Below are 18,552 nucleotides of genomic sequence, written 5' to 3'. Positions count from 1 at the left end.
CCTTTGAACGACAGCTCACTTCACGACCCAAACGACCCAAAGGACTTAGACTTGCTTGCTCAAACCTTCTGGATTTCTGAATCAACAGCCTACTGTCAAGCATATCATATTGTCTGCGAGCTTTCATTTGGCTAGTCATCAAAGAAATCCGAACCATACTCATATATATATATGTTTGTGTGTGTGTGTGTGTGTGTGTGTGTGTGTGTGTGTGTGTGAGTGAGTGAAACGAATTTAACGCGCAAAAGAATAGCAGCGGACCGTCAGTGTAGATTGCCCACAATTCATTGCTTTGTTTACGTTTCGGCTAACTATCGAACTCCACTTTACAGGCTGAATAAAACTCAACGCCTTTCCCACACGACAACTTCAAATACGCTGTTAATGTTGATTCAGTCACCATCCATAGCTGCAGATGAGAAACATAGCTAACATAAGATAGATAACTTATGTAACACGTGCCTTTAACACTATGAGCCAATAGTCACTGGATCCTTCTTTTGTGCTGATAGCTACTTGGCGTTAATAATTAAAAGTTAAAAGCCCATGCAAGGTTACAGCCACGGTTGAAACGCCAATTTTGTAATTGACAATTCCGAAAACCGACAGAGGTTTTGCCTTTAGGTTGTCTTTATCGTTTAGTGGGTAGGCACGTAAGGAGGGGACCTGCAGTAAAAGAGAAGCGATAAGCTGCACTTCGTGCTCAGTTGCAGCTCTGTTGTCGATAGCGCTGAAAAAAACAAACAAACCATGCTGTAAACTAAAGACGCATCTGAAAATGCAGTAGGATGAACGCAACGGGAAGGCTTCACGTCACCAGAGGCCATAGACACACATTTTTACTCTTTTAACACCGGATTTGCAGTCCTAAATCGAATAGGGCATAACCAATATTCGGTATGGGGAAGGAGGCGAACGGGGTCTCTCGGAGTCGGTTTGAGGTGAGTGGTTTTAAACACTGGCATTATTAGTTGATTAATGCATGTACATTACATAAACTTATCATTTTCTGTGCTGGTTTTCGAAGATGTTATGCATATTTACTATGTGGATTCATGCTTCCCACGTCCCAAAAAGCTCCAGCTCTACAGGCTATTCCTATCTCGTCTTAGCCAAAATCAGTGGGTTGTTGTACATTTCTATATAACATAGTTATCGACCTCATGAAGGGCATTCAAATCGGGTTAATGTTATTTGGATTCGGATTAAAACGCACAGCTATCATCGCTGTTTGTCGACATCGACGTCGTTTGGGGTGCACATTTAGCGACTTCTTTGTGTAGCCTATCAAAACAAACCCAAGCGCCTGTTTGTTTCATAAACGTTGTCGTTTTCTCAAATTCCACCGTTAAACTTGTCGAAATAACAGAACCAGATCGGTGACAAGTTTTGAGTAAGTTATCATTCGGATTTATGATAACTGGTCATTTTAGATCATAAGACTATTTAACGCTTGGCCCACCACACGGGCTTGCCATACCAGGCCTTGTCTCTAAATAGATCGCCTGTCTGTCTCTCTGTCTGTCTGTCAGAAAGCTTTTAAAAACTTTGCATAAACAGGGAAAGTACGTATATCGTGGATCTGTCGCTGTTTTAATCCCCGTTTTCTGCGTTAAACAAACGCAGGGAACAGTAGTTAGCATATGTCTCTCAAAATGTCAGCAAAGACAACACCGAGTTGTGGCTTATGGGGTGAAAGTCGTTCGTGTTGTCATCGATGTGTGTATCGAGAGCCGTGGCCGTTTTAATCCTCGGGTGGACAGCGAGGGATCTGTGTGTTTTCGGTTGTTTTAAGGATACATATGACTTCAAAGCAGACCTCGGCCTTTAAGACTTGGTGGCCTGGCAGATGAGGCACGAACTCCCAGTAATGACACATCACCCAAACCCCGGCTCTACTGAATAATGTCTTTAGATCTAATTCCCGTAGTTATACAATGGCTTCAATACATACATGCATTCGGTGCACATGATGTACACACATTATATAGCGACGTGTTTCGCATTTTATTTATTTATTTATTTATTTATTTATAGGTTGCCTACACTGGATCTAACAAACATCTAGTTTTTCCGGTGGTTGTTGTCATTTGTAAAGTTGCTGGTTTTCGCTAGGCTACAGAAGGACGCAGAGACGGTCACCTTTACTATAGGCCATGTTGATCGGTAATTCTGCGCTTTCTACTCCCCTTTCAGCTTGAGAGACAGACGTAGTAGGATCTTTGGAACAATGCCAAACAGGAATAAGGCGGTTTAGCGTTTTAAAAAGTGTTCACCAAACGAAAAAACCCACCAAAGGTTTTCAAACCAGGACCGATATTTTAGTTTTGATTAAAAATAAGTATAAATAATAGATTTTTCCTAATAATTATTATTTTTTTACTGCAGTAGGTGAGGGGCACACACTGCGCCCCCTCCCCTCAGGAGCTCTAGATAAATAAATTAAGATAAAATAAGATTAAAGGTGCTTAAACCCATCCAAGAAAACATATAGTGTATGTACTCTTTAACTAAATGAAAAAAAAACACACACACAAATGTGCTAATAAGATGAGGCATCTGTGGCCTAACCAATAATGTACAATGACCCCAGATTTCTAAAGAGCTGAGATTGCATGCATGTTTACCAGCAGATGTTTGTCATTAAGATAAAAAGTTCAGTTAGACTTTTTAGCTGTAAAATTACCATCACAAAACAACTTCTTAGACACACTATACTGGGAAGTAGAACAACAGCTGCAAACCCGGTGCAGCGGTGAACACCATCTTAGCTATCTTTATTTGGTTAAGGGCACCATATATACGCTTACATAATCTGCACAGCATTTAGACTCGCTGTGTTCAAAAACCTATCAGAGCAGAGTATCTGCAAAGCAATTCATGGGCAAAAGAAAACATGAGAGGCTAGTGACTGTTGGGAGAGGTTTTTTTTTCTGGTGACAAGATATCTGATGTTTTATATCTTATATATTGCCAGTGGAATCCAGTTCAACTGAGTTCAACACCATGATACATACACAAACGTCTATAGTACCTCAAAAAGTGTGGTTCACTATTCTCTAAATGAAGAGTTGTGTGTAAGTCATGTATGGTTTGTTTTATGAAAGATTGGGTGAGTTTGTTGATTTAGGCAATATATCGATTTAGGTTAAATACTACATGTACTCAGCCACATAATTGGTGTTTTTTAACTTGCCATTCGCTATAACTTGTTGTTAATTTGTGCTTGAGAATGTAGGTATTTACTCCACAGCTTTCAAGGTCCAGTTAATACAAAGGTCCTATCCTCCCCTTACCTAGGACACAGGTCTGACAACACTAGCCAATCAGTTACATTAATTGTTTGGTTAATGTTTGGTGATAATTAAATTCAGGACTAGGAACTGGATTTGAGGTTTAGAGTTGAGATCTTTGACCTAGAGGGAAGAAAAAGAAGCCTACCCTTTGTTTTTAATGACACCTAGACTGCATATAGTGGGCACCTGTGTAAGTCTAGTGAATTACATCCTTAACGTATCACCAAAACAAGTGTTTCAGAAAATGGCTGTAATGCATATTGTATCTTAGCATTTGCTACTTTAGTATTTGAGTTTCAGATTCCTTTGAGGTCATGCTGCTGTGAGCACAGGGAGGTTAGACAGAAGAGGAATAAAGCCGAGATTTTGTTTTTTTCTTTTTTTTGCCATTGCTTGTCATTGGTATCTTAAAGTGTCATCATCCAAGCACATGATTTATGGGAGGTATTGTGTAAGAGAGGTGTCAAACACCTGTTGGACTGGTTCCTGGGTATGGATTAAGCCTAGCCGTGGGCTAAGTTACAGTGCCACCTTGTGACTGAGATTCGGTGTTTTCACCATCTCCCTTGGTATTAGTGTACATACATCAACATGACACCTATTCTGTGTGTGATGAGGCTCAGTAGAGGCCCTGTGCAGCCTAGGGAAATCTGTGTGTTCGTGCATATCACAGTGCTGCATACCTGATGACCATCTCAGTGGTGTATCCAGCTTGTGGCACAGTGGTGCACCACTGACCCAGAAGGAAGCCTTTAACTTTCTGCTGTCAGTGATGGCCTAATATTGACTGTTCCTCTCTCTTCTCTTCTGCACAGATGTTCTCGAACAATGATGAGGCCATCATCAACAAGAAACTGCCAAAGGAGCTGCTGCTTCGGTTAGTCTGAGATCAGCTCGAGCTGCCTGTCTTGTCCTCTTTTCATCTTTCCCTTCCTCTCTTGCTTGCTTCTACTCATCCAGCCCTTTTTACTATGTTCTTCCTCTCCCCTCCATTAAATAACTAACAATTCCTGCTCTTAATGTGACTGTGTTGACTGTGGTGTCCGTGCTCTATCTGCCGTTCAATACTGGCCACTGTTACCATTATTGGCCACACTGTCCTTTTAAGGGTGTTGTAATGTACTGCTCAGGTGGATTAAGAGCTTCACACTTGTAGCCTAGCAGCTCTCTAAGACCCTGAGTCATGTTTTCTGTGTATTATGGCATTGAGGAGCTTATTTGAAAATGTCAAGTTCCATTTGCATCTTAAGACAAGACCCGGTTGACATGGGGGAAAAAAAACAATTTCCTTTGTTGAAGAATGTCTTGTTGGGACAATGCGCTGGCAGAAACAGAAGTGTTTTCAGACATATTCCTTTAATTGCAGCCTCAGCTTTATAACTTCAGCTGATGCAGCAGCTGTGATGAGTTGTCCCACATTTGTGCATTTACCACAGTTATTTGTTTCACACTGATAAGAAAGGCTCTTCATTACTGACTCAAATCAAGTGCAAAGCATGCATCTAGTAGCCAAGCTGGACTTGGCCCAGTGGGGACACTGTAGCTTAGGTCTCTTCCTTTTGCCCTGATTGTCCTTGCAGGTCGACGGTGCTCCAAGCTCTGCGTCTGATTTAAAAATGCACTGGCCTGCTATGCATCTCTTTTACCGTATGCCATCAACTAGCCAACTAACTGCATATCAGTTGTAGCCATCAGCTAACAGGCTAACTGTGCATCTTTTTTTTTTTACCAGTATGCTGCTGGATAACAAGCTAACTTTGTGTTGCATTTACCGTATACTAGTGGATAACAGGTTAACTTTGTGTCATTTACCATATACTAGAGGATAACAGGCTAAATCTGTCAGATTTGTGAATACATTACTTATATTTTTACTAAGGCTAGCCATACATGTTGTTTACCACATTAACTGTGTCATATTTACCACACACTACTAACTAGGCCTGCTCGATAAAACAATAACAGTAGTGATCAAAATCAAACCATTTTAGATATCGATAAGGCACATTTGTGTTTCATAAAATAGCCATCCTAATTCTTAAGTCAGTATTTACAGCAGTATCTTGAAATTTGTACAGTAATTTCAAAGCAAGGCTAGCCATACACACACAAGCATACTAACTGCACAATCAGTGTGCCAGGCTAGCTAGCTAACTATTTTGAGTGTTGAGATGGAGAATAAAAAATTAAACAAGGAGCGGTCCAGCCATATCCCTTCACATAGTGGTTCCTTTGATGTCTATGTCGTGTAGGCTGTAGGCCTTCCTTTTGTTTTAGATTCTGTTTCATCTGAGTGCCTGTCTGGCACACTTTGTCCCTAATGTTCTCTACCTGTGTCTTGCTTTTCCAATCACTGGTTTATGTCCTCGTGTCCCTTCTGTTTCTGTATGGCAAATCTTCCTGCAGGTTCTCATCAATTCCGAATGTCGAGCTTTCTATAGTACCCTAGCTAAATTTAATGCTTCTCCTAATCTTAGTCACACTCACCCGCTGGTGATTATATCAGTGGATTATTTAATGCACCTGTCCATCTGTGTTTTGACCCTTACTTGGAAAGACTAGGAGAACTGGATATGCATTAATACAATTCAGCCTGTCCATGCCTCCCTGTATGCACATATAATAAAATTTATTCCAGTGGCCCTGTTATTTCCCTTAAAAGTGGTCTAAACAAGGAATTTGGCCATTTTAAGGGAAATTCAAAACTGGAGGAAATAAATATCTGGCAAGATAAGGCTGCTTGCTAGCTGATTATGCAAAAAGCAGATAATACATGCAAATATTTCAGAGTTCACTTATGTATGAGTGCTATTAATATTTAATAAATTTTCCTGAAATTTACCAGTGATGTTGAAGAAACATGTTTGGAAATTGCAATATCAGATGGAAAGTATAAATTTAGCTTGTTTACTTTTATCTAGTTATCTAATTTTAGTTATCTTAAGGTCGTCATATTGGCTGTTGCAAGCCTTTCAGCCTTTAGCCAGATAATCAATTCTCTTGCTAAACGTAGGGTCGATGTTGCATACAGCTCAGTCTGGCCACGTTAGCAAACAAAGGAACTGTGGAATTGCCAAGTTGTCAAGAGAAATGGGGGGAAATGCAATAGGCATAGTGGGTGTTTCTCAATGCCAAGAACGTGAAGAATGGACTTGTGTACTTGTTCCAAGGTACCTTGGAAGAACAAACTCGTAAGAACACAAGGCCTGTTGAGATGTGCTGTGTACTTGCTGTTGCACAAAACAATAAGCCCTGTTGGGTTTGGCCACAAATGGCAAAAGGAGTATTAGAAATTATATAATTGGAAGCTCATTATTACTCTGATAGTACAGTTGCTAAAGGTCTTAGCCTAATCAGTATAGTGGAGGGAACATTAAATTCAAGTCAAGAAAAAAAACAAACAAAAAAAACATAAGCCATAGTGCTGAATTTGCATTGAATGCTGGGTCTTTCCATTCATTCTCATCAGTAAGTCACCAGTTTTTGGTGTGTAGTACTAGAACATCTGTGTACATTAACCATTCTTGGCACATGTGTTGTGTTGTTGAGAACTGGAATACAACTTTGGCAGTGGACGATGACGTGAGCCAAGAACACAGATAGAATGCATACTAAAACACACCCAGTGTCTTTTGTGTGATGGATTCCAAAGGAATGGATTCAATCAAATGCAGTTCCCTTGACGCACATCACATGACTAGTGTGTAGGGAATAAAGAGTTTCTGCTTAGGAACCCTGTGGAATGAGGAACATTTCTCAAATCCTAGAATGCCGCCAAGATAGGAGAGACCTTGCTAGTCCTTGTATGCAAGCAAACTTTTTGAGTGCTCGCTTACACACATTGAAGACAACCTTAGTAGGCTGAAACAACCCGGCGTAGTTTACTGACATATGCAATGCAACACATCCCCCAGGGGGATGTGTTATTCGAAAGTAAAGGGGTTTCATTGGTGCTTTTGGAAGTGGTAGAAATCAATATTTTTTTAAATGTAAAATTTGTCTTGTGTTAAAAAAAAACAAACACATTGTGTGCACATTACATGGGCTATAGGCTAATCACAGAGTAACGTTCTAGGAGGCTACATTGATCTTATTAATCATAAACAATGACACGAGTCTACCTGCTAACACATTTGAGCAAGGTTGTACAGAAAAGTGAAACAAGACTAATGCTTTTGTAGACAATTGCTTTCCCCTATGTTTGTTTGTTTTTTTTTTCTTTTAATTAATTAATTTTTTATTGCTTTCTGAAGCTTTGTGACAGCTTGACCGTTTTAAAAGGGTTGCAGAAATGAGAATCCACAGGGGTAATTCAGTTCAATGTTATGGGACTTTTCACAGTAGGCCCAAATGGCTTCAAAAGTTCAGATACAGTAAAGAGGAATCTTGAGAGAAACTAAAACTGAAAAGGGAGTTTACCAACCCCTGTTGACACTGGGTAGGGATTGAGGACATATCAGACAATTATAAAACGCTGTTCTGTGCTGTGATTTCATTTATAGTCAAATCTGCCTAGTCACAGAACAGTGTAATATAAGCGCAGGTATGTGAAGGAGCATCAGCAAGGTCCCTTACAATACTCTGACTCTATAGCACTCTTGGTTAAATAGAGAAAGGTCTGTTTATTTTTCACCAAGCAGTCACAGATTTCATGGCAGTTTGCAGGTTTTGCCCGAAATGCCAGAGTCACATAACTGGGGGAAGGCTGCACTGGTCACATGACTGGTACAGGTCTCCATAGGCTGTTTTACCACCTCCTGCATCCATCAGCCTTGACAGATCGAGGCCCGCCTGCTCTGGGTTATTCCCAAGACCAAATTCACTGCACACAGTGCCTTCAGACGGTGCTCCCACTGCGGTGTAGGTGAGATGAAGATTTGCCTGAAGAAAAACACAAGACTGCGGCAAAAGTTTTTACAGCAAATTCTGCTGTGATTAAAAGTTAGACTCATTCATAGCCAATCCATTCCTGGAAGAAAAACACACAGTTTGTGAGTGAAGTATATGGAAATAATTCCCAGTGGAAATAGCTTCTTTTCTATTTATAACACCCAAAAGCTGGGAAGTGTTTTCTACTTGCCCTGTAAGATGGACACTTTGGTTGCCTGCATGCGCGCGCGTGCACACACACACAGACACACACACACACACACACACACACACACACACACACAAATACACAAATTTGTTTTAATCTTTCTTCATTGCTACTTAGAAGTTATGAGTACTTTTTTGTGTACAGTTTCTGTATTAATATTGCATTCTGTTTGTTTGTGTGTGTGTGTGTGTGTGTGTGTTTGTTTGTGTTTTGTTTGTTTGTTTGTTTGTTTGTTTTCTAGAATTTTCTCCTTCTTGGATGTGGTCACGCTCTGCCGCTGTGCTCAAGTATCTCGAGTAAGTCCCAGCTTTGTCCATGTGCTCAAGTGTCTCAAGTAAGTCCAAGTGTGTCTGTGTGGCCAGTGTTAGATTGTTTGTTTGCTTCTGATCACCATTCAGTGTGTTTTGTGTGGCATTTTTTAAGTGAAGATGTGTATGTGGAAGAAGTGTGTTCTGAGCTCGCTCTCTCTCTCTCTCTCTCTCTCTCTCACTCACGTATTTTCTCTTAGTCATGGAACGTTCTGGCCTTAGATGGCAGTAATTGGCAGCGCATTGACCTGTTTGACTTCCAGAGGGACATTGAGGTCAGAAAGAGAACCCCATCACTTATTCCCACACAAGACTTCAGAACATGCATGAATTTAGACAGTGTGTACCTCAAGCAGGAATAGATTTATCATCATTTAACCAATTTCTTTTTCTTTGCATTTTTTGTCTTTATCATTTTGAATGTTGACCACCATGTTTGTAAAGGGAGGGTCTAGTCCTAAATATTTTTAAACTGTTAAATTAAGAGGGTGGAACTAATCAGGCAAAGGAAAAAGTGCAAAATCCATATTTTGAAATAAATGTAGTAAGAATGTGTTGTCTTTTCAGTGACTTCGTTTACTGGAACTGCATGATCAGATCTCTGATCAGGTTGTGCTAATATTTGCATGTGACCAGTGGTAACTCTGCTCAGGCATTAGTTTGGATGTATTTTTCCTGCACAATAGTGTAAAATGGCACTGCCTGCAAGAACATCTCTCAACTAGAACCTGCAGCAGACAAGCATGTTGAATAATTTAGCTAATGGTAAGAACATCAACCAGGGGAGCGTGGTAAATGATTGACACTACTTGAAATATACAGATTACAGCCAGAATGTATCTGATTGAATAGTCCTGCGTCGTGGCTGAGATCCGCCCTGAGAGCGTATTTATACCTCACAGTGTCCTGGCATGATCTTGTGTGTCATATTGAAAAGACAAGTGTAACCCTGGACTTGGTGTTCACGGAAACATGAGCTGTTGGCATCTATTGTAGATAAGGGTACCTCATTCAACATACCTGATAATTAACTGATGAGCTGAGGCAGGTGTGGTGGCTTCCCTCATTGTGGCATGGCTCGTCCAGCTAAAGGGCCGCCTGCCTCTCCAGGGCAGAGCTGTGTTTTTGCTCTAAGCCCTGGGTAAGAGTACGCTTGCTGGGATGGGACCACAGAACCAGGGCTCCTGATACAGAGGGGTCCTCTCCATTTTATCAAGTGAATGCACACTTGCATTTAGTAACTGGATGAACAAGATACATTTAGGAACAATTCTGTGCAAAGTTATGGGTTTGTCAAGGTGGAATTATGACAGTAAAATTAGGATATTATTGGACAGAGGATAAAAAGAATCTTTGGCAATCTGAGAACCATGGGGATATTCTACATATGCAGCTAGTTTGAAAATGTATGTGATTGATTTTGTTAGTTTAATCCCCTTAATGTGTGTGTGTGTGTGTGTGTTTGCGCGTATACAATGCAGGGTCGTGTGGTGGAGAACATTTCCAAGAGATGTGGAGGGTTCCTGAGGAAGCTGAGCCTCCGTGGGTGTCAAGGTGTGGGAGACAGTGCCCTCAGGTAAAGGGGAAGGAGGAGGGAACCTGGCCCAGATTCACCAGAACATCTCCATAAACACCACACTGAAGGCTGTGATGTCCACCAGGCCTACAACAGGCTACATTAGCATACAGGTCTAAGGGCAAAGTCTAAGCCTGAGATCAGGCCAGAGCTACTGAGAAGCTTTCTGGTGCCCCTTTTAACTACAGCCACCCCTAATTATTCTGTTTTAAATATAATCCATGACAACCATGGATCCATGGCAACATGAGTGCAGACAAACTCTGGTAGAAATATGATTTTTCCTCCCAACGCATTCAGTGTTAGATATCCTGCTGAAGGTTCATCCTTCTGGTCTGAGCATGTGACAGAGATGATTGCTCTGGCAACTATGGATTTCTTCATTGTCCAGATGACGCTTAACATTTGCAGAAAGACTTCGTATTCATAGTGAAAATCATTAAACACATTGTGTCCTGCTGTGGTGTTCTCCTGTTTAAAGCCAGTTGAACTCGTGCTGCCAGTTGAATGTGTGTTCTTAAAGTTTGGACTGTCACTAAATATACTGAAGTGTTTGTAGAAAACATGAAAAAAAAAGATCTCTCCTTTTAAAACTCATTGCAGTGAGCCCATAGACAAAACTGGAATATTAGTCACACCGTTACTCTGGTGTCTGGGATGACTGATAGCCTTACAGGTCACGCTAGTACTCCAGCTTGGTGTTTTTAAATGTTTCTCTTTTACTAACCAGTAGGATCATCTTAAATAAGGAATTTCTGACCCACACCAGCCAGACATGTACAAGAATGTCATCATACTGTCCACTAGAGGGCAGTGTGAGGTAATAATAAATGCTCTTTTAGCCAAGAGGAAGTAGTTCTGAATTGACTAAACATTCCTGCAGCAAAACCACTAAACTCTATCCTAATGCCTTTGCTGGTCTTGTCAGCATTATTGTTTTGCTGCAGAAACTTGATGTCTGGTTTATTAGAGTATTGAGGACTGTGTGAACCTCACAGGGTCAGTTTAATAGAATGATGGCATCAGCCATGATGAAGCATATACAAAAACGAATAGAATGAAAACAGTTGTGTATAATATGTCCAAAAAAATGTAATTTGAATAGCAACCATTGAGAGTTCTTTATTTTATTTCATGTATTTCTTTTTGTTTTTTTGCTTTGGAGAAAGACCATCCTGGATTTGTAAGGCCTGGACTTTTAAAGAAAGCTCAATATTTTTTAAAGAAAGTCCAGGACTCAAAATGTGTTTGATCATTGTGCTTTCATGTGCTGCAGAACCTTTGCCCAGAACTGCAGAAATATTGAGCTGCTCAATCTGAATGGTTGTACCAAGATAACTGACAGGTATGTGTTTCTTCACTTGTTCTCACTTTGTGTGATGTGAGACTGTCTGGGAATGAAGAGTGCGTATGCATTCATTGTTGTTGTGCTTGTTATAATTATTTTGCTGTGTTTCCTCCCTACCTCTCCAGTACGTGTAACAGTCTGAGCAAATTTTGCCCTAAACTGAAATACCTGGAACTGGATTCATGCACCTCAATCACAAACCTGTCTCTCAAAGCCATCAGGTAAGTGTGCATATACCCACCCAGACACAAGCACACCAGCTATCTAGTTTTTAGACTTGTAAGAGGGTGCCATGGTGGCTGTGTCTCTCTCTCTCTCTCGCTCTCGCTCTCGCTCCCTCTCTCTCTCTCTCGCTCGCCCCCGCCCCCCCCCGTGTCTCTGTAGTGAAGGGTGCCCCCTGCTGGAGACATTGTACATATCGTGGTGTGATCAGGTGACAAAAGATGGTGTACAGGCCCTGGTGCGCTGTTGTCCGGGACTCAGAAGTCTCTTTCTCAAGGGCTGCACACAGGTACATTGCAAAGAGAAGCATTGGAGATTTGTGTGAATGGACCATGGAGGGAGTGTGGGTTTACTTACATAGAGTCTAACATTTTGATTTTGGGGTGTCCATATTCTCTTCTGTGTTTTCCTTTCACAGTTGGAAGATGAGGCCTTGAAACACATCGGAGCTCACTGTCCAGAACTGGTCACCCTCAACTTGCAGACATGTTCAGTAAGACACACACGCAGGCATGTTTAGTGTACAGAGGTTTTGAAAAGACTCCCTTTAGCAAGCCCTTAACTAAGGGCCAGGAAATGTACTTAAATAGTTAGATTTTTACTCTACAAACCATGAGTATTACCTGAAGAAACTAATAATATCTAGTAGGGAATATTCTTATTTTGATTTCTCTCTAATTGAAAGTCTATATTTGTGTCTAAATATTTGTGTGTGTGTGTGTGTGTGTGTGTGTGTGTGTGTGTGTGTGTGTGTTGTATTGGTGTGATGTGTGTTCTAAGCAGCAGATCACAGATGAAGGTCTGATAACCATTTGTCGAGGGTGTCATCGGTTACAGTCTCTCTGTGTGTCTGGCTGTGCAAATCTAACAGATGCTATCCTAAATGCTCTGGGCCAGAACTGTCCCCGACTAAGGTACAGTGTACACACACCAAACCACACACACACCCACACCACACCATACACATAAACACACATACACAAACACTAATCTCTTCATCTGCATTAAATTAACAAAGAAGCATTTGGTTTTATTTCTGCTCTTTTTAAATTGATTTATTGAGTCAAATCTCTTAAATCTGTTTACTATGTAATAATGTTCTCTGCAGATGGTATGTCCTGAAATGGAATAAGAGCAAGAATTTTCTGCAAAACCAATTCCATAGTGGTCTTTTACTGTGATGATCTATGCTCTTGAACCTTTTAAAATAAAATATGCACTAACAAGAGAATATATTTTTCTTAAAATTCTAAGTTACTGCCCAAAATTGGATTTCCACAGAGCACAATGAATGGAAGAATATAAATTTTGCTTAAATAGGGGAAATTTGCTAATATCAGTTCAAACAGTCAGAATTCTAGAAGTTGCTCTGAATTAGCCATTTTTTTGTATGTTTTAATGAGTGCTTATGTGCACTGCCCTCTGCTGGGTAGATGTGGATCTTTGCAATCTTAGGTGTAAATTTGCAGATTAGGTAATGATTAGATTTGATAACTGGCCAACATATCTGTATATGAAGGTCTTTCAAAAGTAATTAACCCCTCATCTTTCTCTTTCTCTCCATATGTTTGGCAGTGGTAGCTCAGTGATTAAGGTGCGTGACGTGTAATCGGAAGGTTGCTATTTCAGGTCCCACCACTGCCAAGTTACCACTGTTGGGCCCCTGAGCAAGACCCTTAACCCTCAATTGCTCACGTTGTGTTCAGTCACAATTGTAAGTCGCTTTGGATAAAAGCGTCAGCTAAATGTCATAAATGTAAAGCTGTTTTTTTCTCTGTCTCTCTTTCTCTGTATTTCTTATTCTCTCCTTCACTCACAGAATACTAGAAGTGGCCCGTTGCTCACAGCTTACAGATGTAGGGTTCACCACCCTGGCACGAGTGAGTGAGAGAGACTCACTCCACACATACTCTCACTCGATCTAAGCTGAAAAACATAAACAAGTATTAACAAGTTATGCTTTTATTTAGGATTAGGGTTTGGAGAAGAAACAGCTTTGAATCATTTTCCTTGTTGTGTTTGTTTTTTGTTGTTTTTTAAAGTAACATTTCTCTTTAGAAAGGTTCTGTTACTAATGATGCGTTATACTTGGTTTGTTTGGTTTAATGAGTTTGTGTGTTTATTTCCCATCGTTCCCACCCTCTTGTAGAATTGCCATGAGCTGGAGAAGATGGATTTGGAAGAATGTGTACAGGTGAGTTTGTGTCTGAACTCAAGTGAGTTTCCTTGTCCAGCGCGGGGTGTAGACCGTGGCTAATCCAGGTGCACAGGCCAGAGGGCCACTGTTTGACCTGTTCTGTTTCTGGCCTTTCCATAGCAAATCAGTACAAGTAGTCTGGACATACAACATTCTGTGGTATGAAAAATGATAAGAATCGCAGAACAAATCATGTTTTGAAGGATTTCTTTATCGTATGGCCCATTGTTGTATGACTTCTTTATTGTCTGAGACAGGGCCCAGCTTTGATAGTTTCCTCTAGCAGTTTTAACTTCAACTTGCTCAAGCACACTTAGTCATCTTCATGGTTGAAATTCAATGGTCATATGCGTTATTGCTCAGAATTTATATATAAAACAACCAAAGCTTACAATTCAACAGGAATATTTTTATATAAACTAAAACAAGCATATTTGACATTTACTACTTCAACTATTTCAAACAGTACATGTTTTTAATTTCTCCTCACTATTCTAGAGGCATAATAATTCTTTTGCCTCCTCCCTTTTTAGATTACAGACGCGACCCTCATCCAGTTGTCAATACACTGCCCCCGCCTCCATTTTCTGGTAGGAAATAAAACGGCACATAATTTCACGCGTGTTTCCCTGCTTGTGCAACAGATTTGCAAATAACCATAATGGGCCTGATAAATAACCATGATGGGCATGACAGCTTGATAATGCCTCTTACTGTATGGTTCTTAGAATGGTAGATCTTACACACACACACTCATGTTTCGCAAACACAGATTCTGATTCATGATCATTGCCAACGTTCATCTCTGTGTCATTACCATAATGACAGTGTATCCTTTTCTTATTACTGTATTACTGTAACCCAGACTTGAACCTCTGTCATTATTGTAATGCATGAGTTTATCTCCGTCATAGTGCCTGAGTTTCTCTGTGCCTTTACCATAACATCAGACTCCATCTCTGTGTCTTTACTATAATGACAGAGCTAGTCACACTAGAGTTCATCTAGAGGTCATGGTTAAAATGGCAGAGTTTCTCTGTGTTGCTGGTGTAACTCTAGATTCTGTCCCACTGTGAGCTGATCACCGATGACGGAATCCGCCACCTGGGCAGCGGGCCATGTGCGCACAATCGTCTGGAGGTGATTGAGCTGGACAACTGTCCCCTGATCACAGACGCTTCACTAGAGCACCTGAAAACCTGTCACAGCCTTGACCGCATTGAACTCTACGACTGTCAACAGATCACCCGTGCTGGCATCAAACGTCTGAGGGTGAGTCATCCACATACAACCTTTCAGTTGTCAGTAACAATTTTGATACGTCTTGTATGATATTGGCCGTTGACAGAAGAGCTGCAATTGTTTGTAGTGAACACAATAATAGAGAATTTTATTCTATATAATTTATGATTTTGGTAGATACTTTTGAACTACTATAGATTTTAGGAGCTTTTCTCAGATTACATATGAAGTAACAGTTGTTGACTTGTCCTCACAGGGGGGGGTTCAACGAGGCTCTACCAAAGGTTCTGACTTCCCCCCCCCCCCCCCCCTTGCCTCCATTTAGACACACTTGCCCAACATTAAAGTCCACGCCTACTTTGCACCAGTGACTCCGCCCCCATCTGTAGGTGGAAGCCGCCAAAGGTTTTGCCGTTGCTGCATTCTGCTATGATCCACCACCTCAAGCCCTGGCCTACCGTTGACCTCTGAACCTGGTGTCCCAGCAGCATATATATATATATATATATATAGAGAGAGAGATAGAGAGAGATAGAGAGAGATAGAGAGAGATAGAGAGAGAGAGAGAGAGAGAGAGAGAGAGAGAGAGAGAGAGAGAGAGAGAGCTAATGTAGTAAGTGTGTGCATGTGTGTTTGTGAATGGAAGAGCTGGTGGGTTTCTTATGTAAAATTATTACATTTTTTTAAATGTAAAGACAATAAGGTGAATCTCTCATAAACCTAAATTATTTATAAACCTTTTTATATTTATCTTAAAGGGGACCACGATTCCCAAACATGTATTAGTAACTGCTATTTTTGAGTAATTTTCCAGACAACCACTATTGCTAGACAGGCCTCAACTAGGATATTTTCAAAACGATAATTGAAATTGTTTGAAGAAAGTAAAAGCCTTGAACTGAAATGCGAGTTAAGGAAACCACCTTATATAGTTGGTGAAAGCAACTAGCGTGACGTTGCCTGAAACAGACAAGATGTCCTAAAACAAACACGCGCGCGCGCACACACACAAACAAACACCACAGGTAGTAGCAAGAGCTCCGAAGGGCAGTTCAGTAAAACAAACTAATTGTTCTCTGCAAGTATTTAATATTCAGTGTGGACACATGTACACACATGCACTCTGTCTCTCTTAATCTGAATGCTTGTACTGAAAGAGGGAGCTGACTATACTATTTTTCTAAAATAATTAAATATATATATATATATATATATATATATATATATATATATATATATATATATATTGCTGGTGATCAGAGCAGATGCCAAAAGATGCATGTTACAAATCTATTTTTGAAAAAAAAAATCTAGATCTATATATGGAATGTTTGATGAGAAAGGCCTGACCACAGCTAGCCAATAAGCAACAAGCAAGACTAACCTGGTCAAAGTCAGCCAATGGGCTTGGCTGAGAATGAAGACAATTGGTGATGCCGCAATACTGCACCTAAGGAGAGCCTCGGACATTACTGAGAATCCACACCAGATGTTGGTGTGTGGGTGTGTGTGTGTGTTCAGTAGAAAAATTGGGTTTGTAGTGTGTGCGTACGCCGATCCTTATGGACACAGACATTCCTTTAATCACAGGAAGAGATTGCTGATGGATAGGAGTAGGGTGGGATTGACCTGACCAGAAGGACAACCTGGAAAACTAAACAAACCAATGATGCATGTGTTGTCCTGGACTGCTTCTTGACTGAATCTCATGTCCACAACAGAAAAGAACTGATCCTGCATACAAATTAAAAGTGTATTTTGTTGTTGTTGTCGATGTACTTTTGTTGTTGTTGTTGTTGTTTCTTTTCTTGTTGGATTTGTTTGTTTATCTGATGTGCATCGTTGAATGTTAGGAGAGTGCATCTTGTCTGGATAAAAAGAGTATATGTGGATGTGTGCGACTGGCTGCTCTGGCAGGAAGCGAACTACACACTCATGCAGAATGCTTTGCATTGGCCCCAGGAGAGCATGTACTGTAGCCTGCTGTGACATGTCTGCATGCAGGACGTTGCAGGACAGTTCTGCGTGGATCCGCAACTTGATACACAGGAGCAGGAGGCACTTGTTCAGACCCCGACATGCCAAGTTGCCTGCTACGTTCTACAGAGCTCAAGTGCAAATGGAGCACTTGGGCTTGTCCCCTGCTTCCCCTGGAAGGCACACATCGTCTTGTCGCTACATGCCTGATATATGTTTGGTTTGTTCCGGGCTAAAAGGCTTTCGGCTTTATTTGACTTTAGCATCTAAGATGTAAATCATTAGTCTGAATCCGTCAGGCAGTAAATGGATGGTACACATACAACTCTGGCCGTGTTCTCAGTCTCCTTTCCTGATGGACCCAACCTCAGTCACTCCATGAATGCACAGTTCTGTATTGCTTCCTCTATCTCTTTTGTCTCCCCATGTCTCTTTATGTTCTACTGACTTTATAAAGCACAATTACAGTGATTACCTGTGAGGGTGTGTTGCAGTGAGTGTGAGCGTTGGGGGCAGAGGGCACTACTCTGGTAGATTTGATCCTTGGGGATTTTACACCCTTCGATTTTGACAATGACTGTAGTTGTTTGTTGCAATTACAATTACTGTAAATCTTTTGCTCTTTTTTATTTTTACAATTAACCCATATAAATGAATATGTATGTATGAATAAATATATAACTATATTATTAAGAGCTGTGTGTTTTTATGTTTTCTTTTTTTTTCTTTTTTTTCCTTTTGGAAATAAATTGTCATTTGAATACTTTTAATTATTTACTTAATTCACGAAACAAAAATAAAACCCTTACTAGGTGTAAATGCCAAAAAGATTTGCCTTAAAATGCTTTAAGGTGGGAAAACCTGAACAGCCTTATTAAGATTGGCATACTATCAGGATGTCAGTCTGTTTTGAACCTGTACACTTTCGTAATAAACTTATTACACCTTCATCAGTCTCCTTAGTTATCTAGATGTACACCTAGAAAGTAAACGCATTATGCTTTTCAACAAACGCCGTACCTTCAGGAATACCTTTCTGTTTGGTTTTTTTTTTTATAATCTTTTTCTGCTTTGTCGTATCCAAACCAGTGCAGACGGGAATGATATAAAAATAAATCTCAGCTGGTGAGAGCCATGTCACAGCATCCAACGAGTAAAGGAGTTAGTTAGCTTTCCTAAAGGCTAGCAAAGTTAAATTGTCATTGCCAACACTAGTCATAAGAGGGCGCGGTACGATTACTTTCTATTATATTCAAAAACATTTTAAGCTGAGTACAGCTCCCTGTTC

The 18,552-nt window shown here is 40.5% G+C and overlaps 1 protein-coding gene across 3 annotated transcripts; it reads left to right on the top strand.

Moving 5' to 3' along the window:
- Window positions 1-470: 470 nt before the first annotated feature.
- fbxl20 (F-box and leucine-rich repeat protein 20) lies at window positions 471-17,950 on the top strand. Of its 3 annotated transcripts, none has more exons than XM_027016103.2 (15): window positions 471-941; window positions 4,112-4,173; window positions 8,636-8,690; window positions 8,903-8,977; window positions 10,184-10,278; window positions 11,555-11,623; window positions 11,752-11,847; window positions 12,011-12,137; window positions 12,267-12,341; window positions 12,629-12,762; window positions 13,668-13,728; window positions 13,998-14,042; window positions 14,579-14,635; window positions 15,105-15,317; window positions 16,878-17,950. In XM_027016103.2, the coding sequence occupies exons 1-15, from the start codon at window positions 900-902 to the stop codon at window positions 16,896-16,898; spliced, it is 1,227 nt and encodes a 408-aa protein (XP_026871904.1). In that variant the 5' UTR covers window positions 471-899; the 3' UTR covers window positions 16,899-17,950. The 3 variants fall into 3 exon arrangements, with proteins under 3 accessions (XP_026871904.1, XP_026871902.1, XP_026871903.1); XM_027016101.2 differs by lacking the exon at window positions 16,878-17,950 and adding an exon at window positions 15,613-15,851 and having other exon boundaries at window positions 473-941; XM_027016102.2 differs by lacking the exon at window positions 16,878-17,950 and adding an exon at window positions 15,613-15,851 and having other exon boundaries at window positions 476-941; window positions 12,632-12,762.
- The last annotated feature ends 602 nt before the right edge of the window (window positions 17,951-18,552 follow it).

The sequence above is a fragment of the Electrophorus electricus genome, chromosome 8 (genome assembly GCF_013358815.1).
Source record: "Electrophorus electricus isolate fEleEle1 chromosome 8, fEleEle1.pri, whole genome shotgun sequence".
NCBI lineage: Eukaryota > Metazoa > Chordata > Actinopteri > Gymnotiformes > Gymnotidae > Electrophorus > Electrophorus electricus.
The sequence above is the reverse complement of the archived record's forward strand: the minus strand, read 5'-3'. Positions and strand labels throughout refer to the sequence as shown.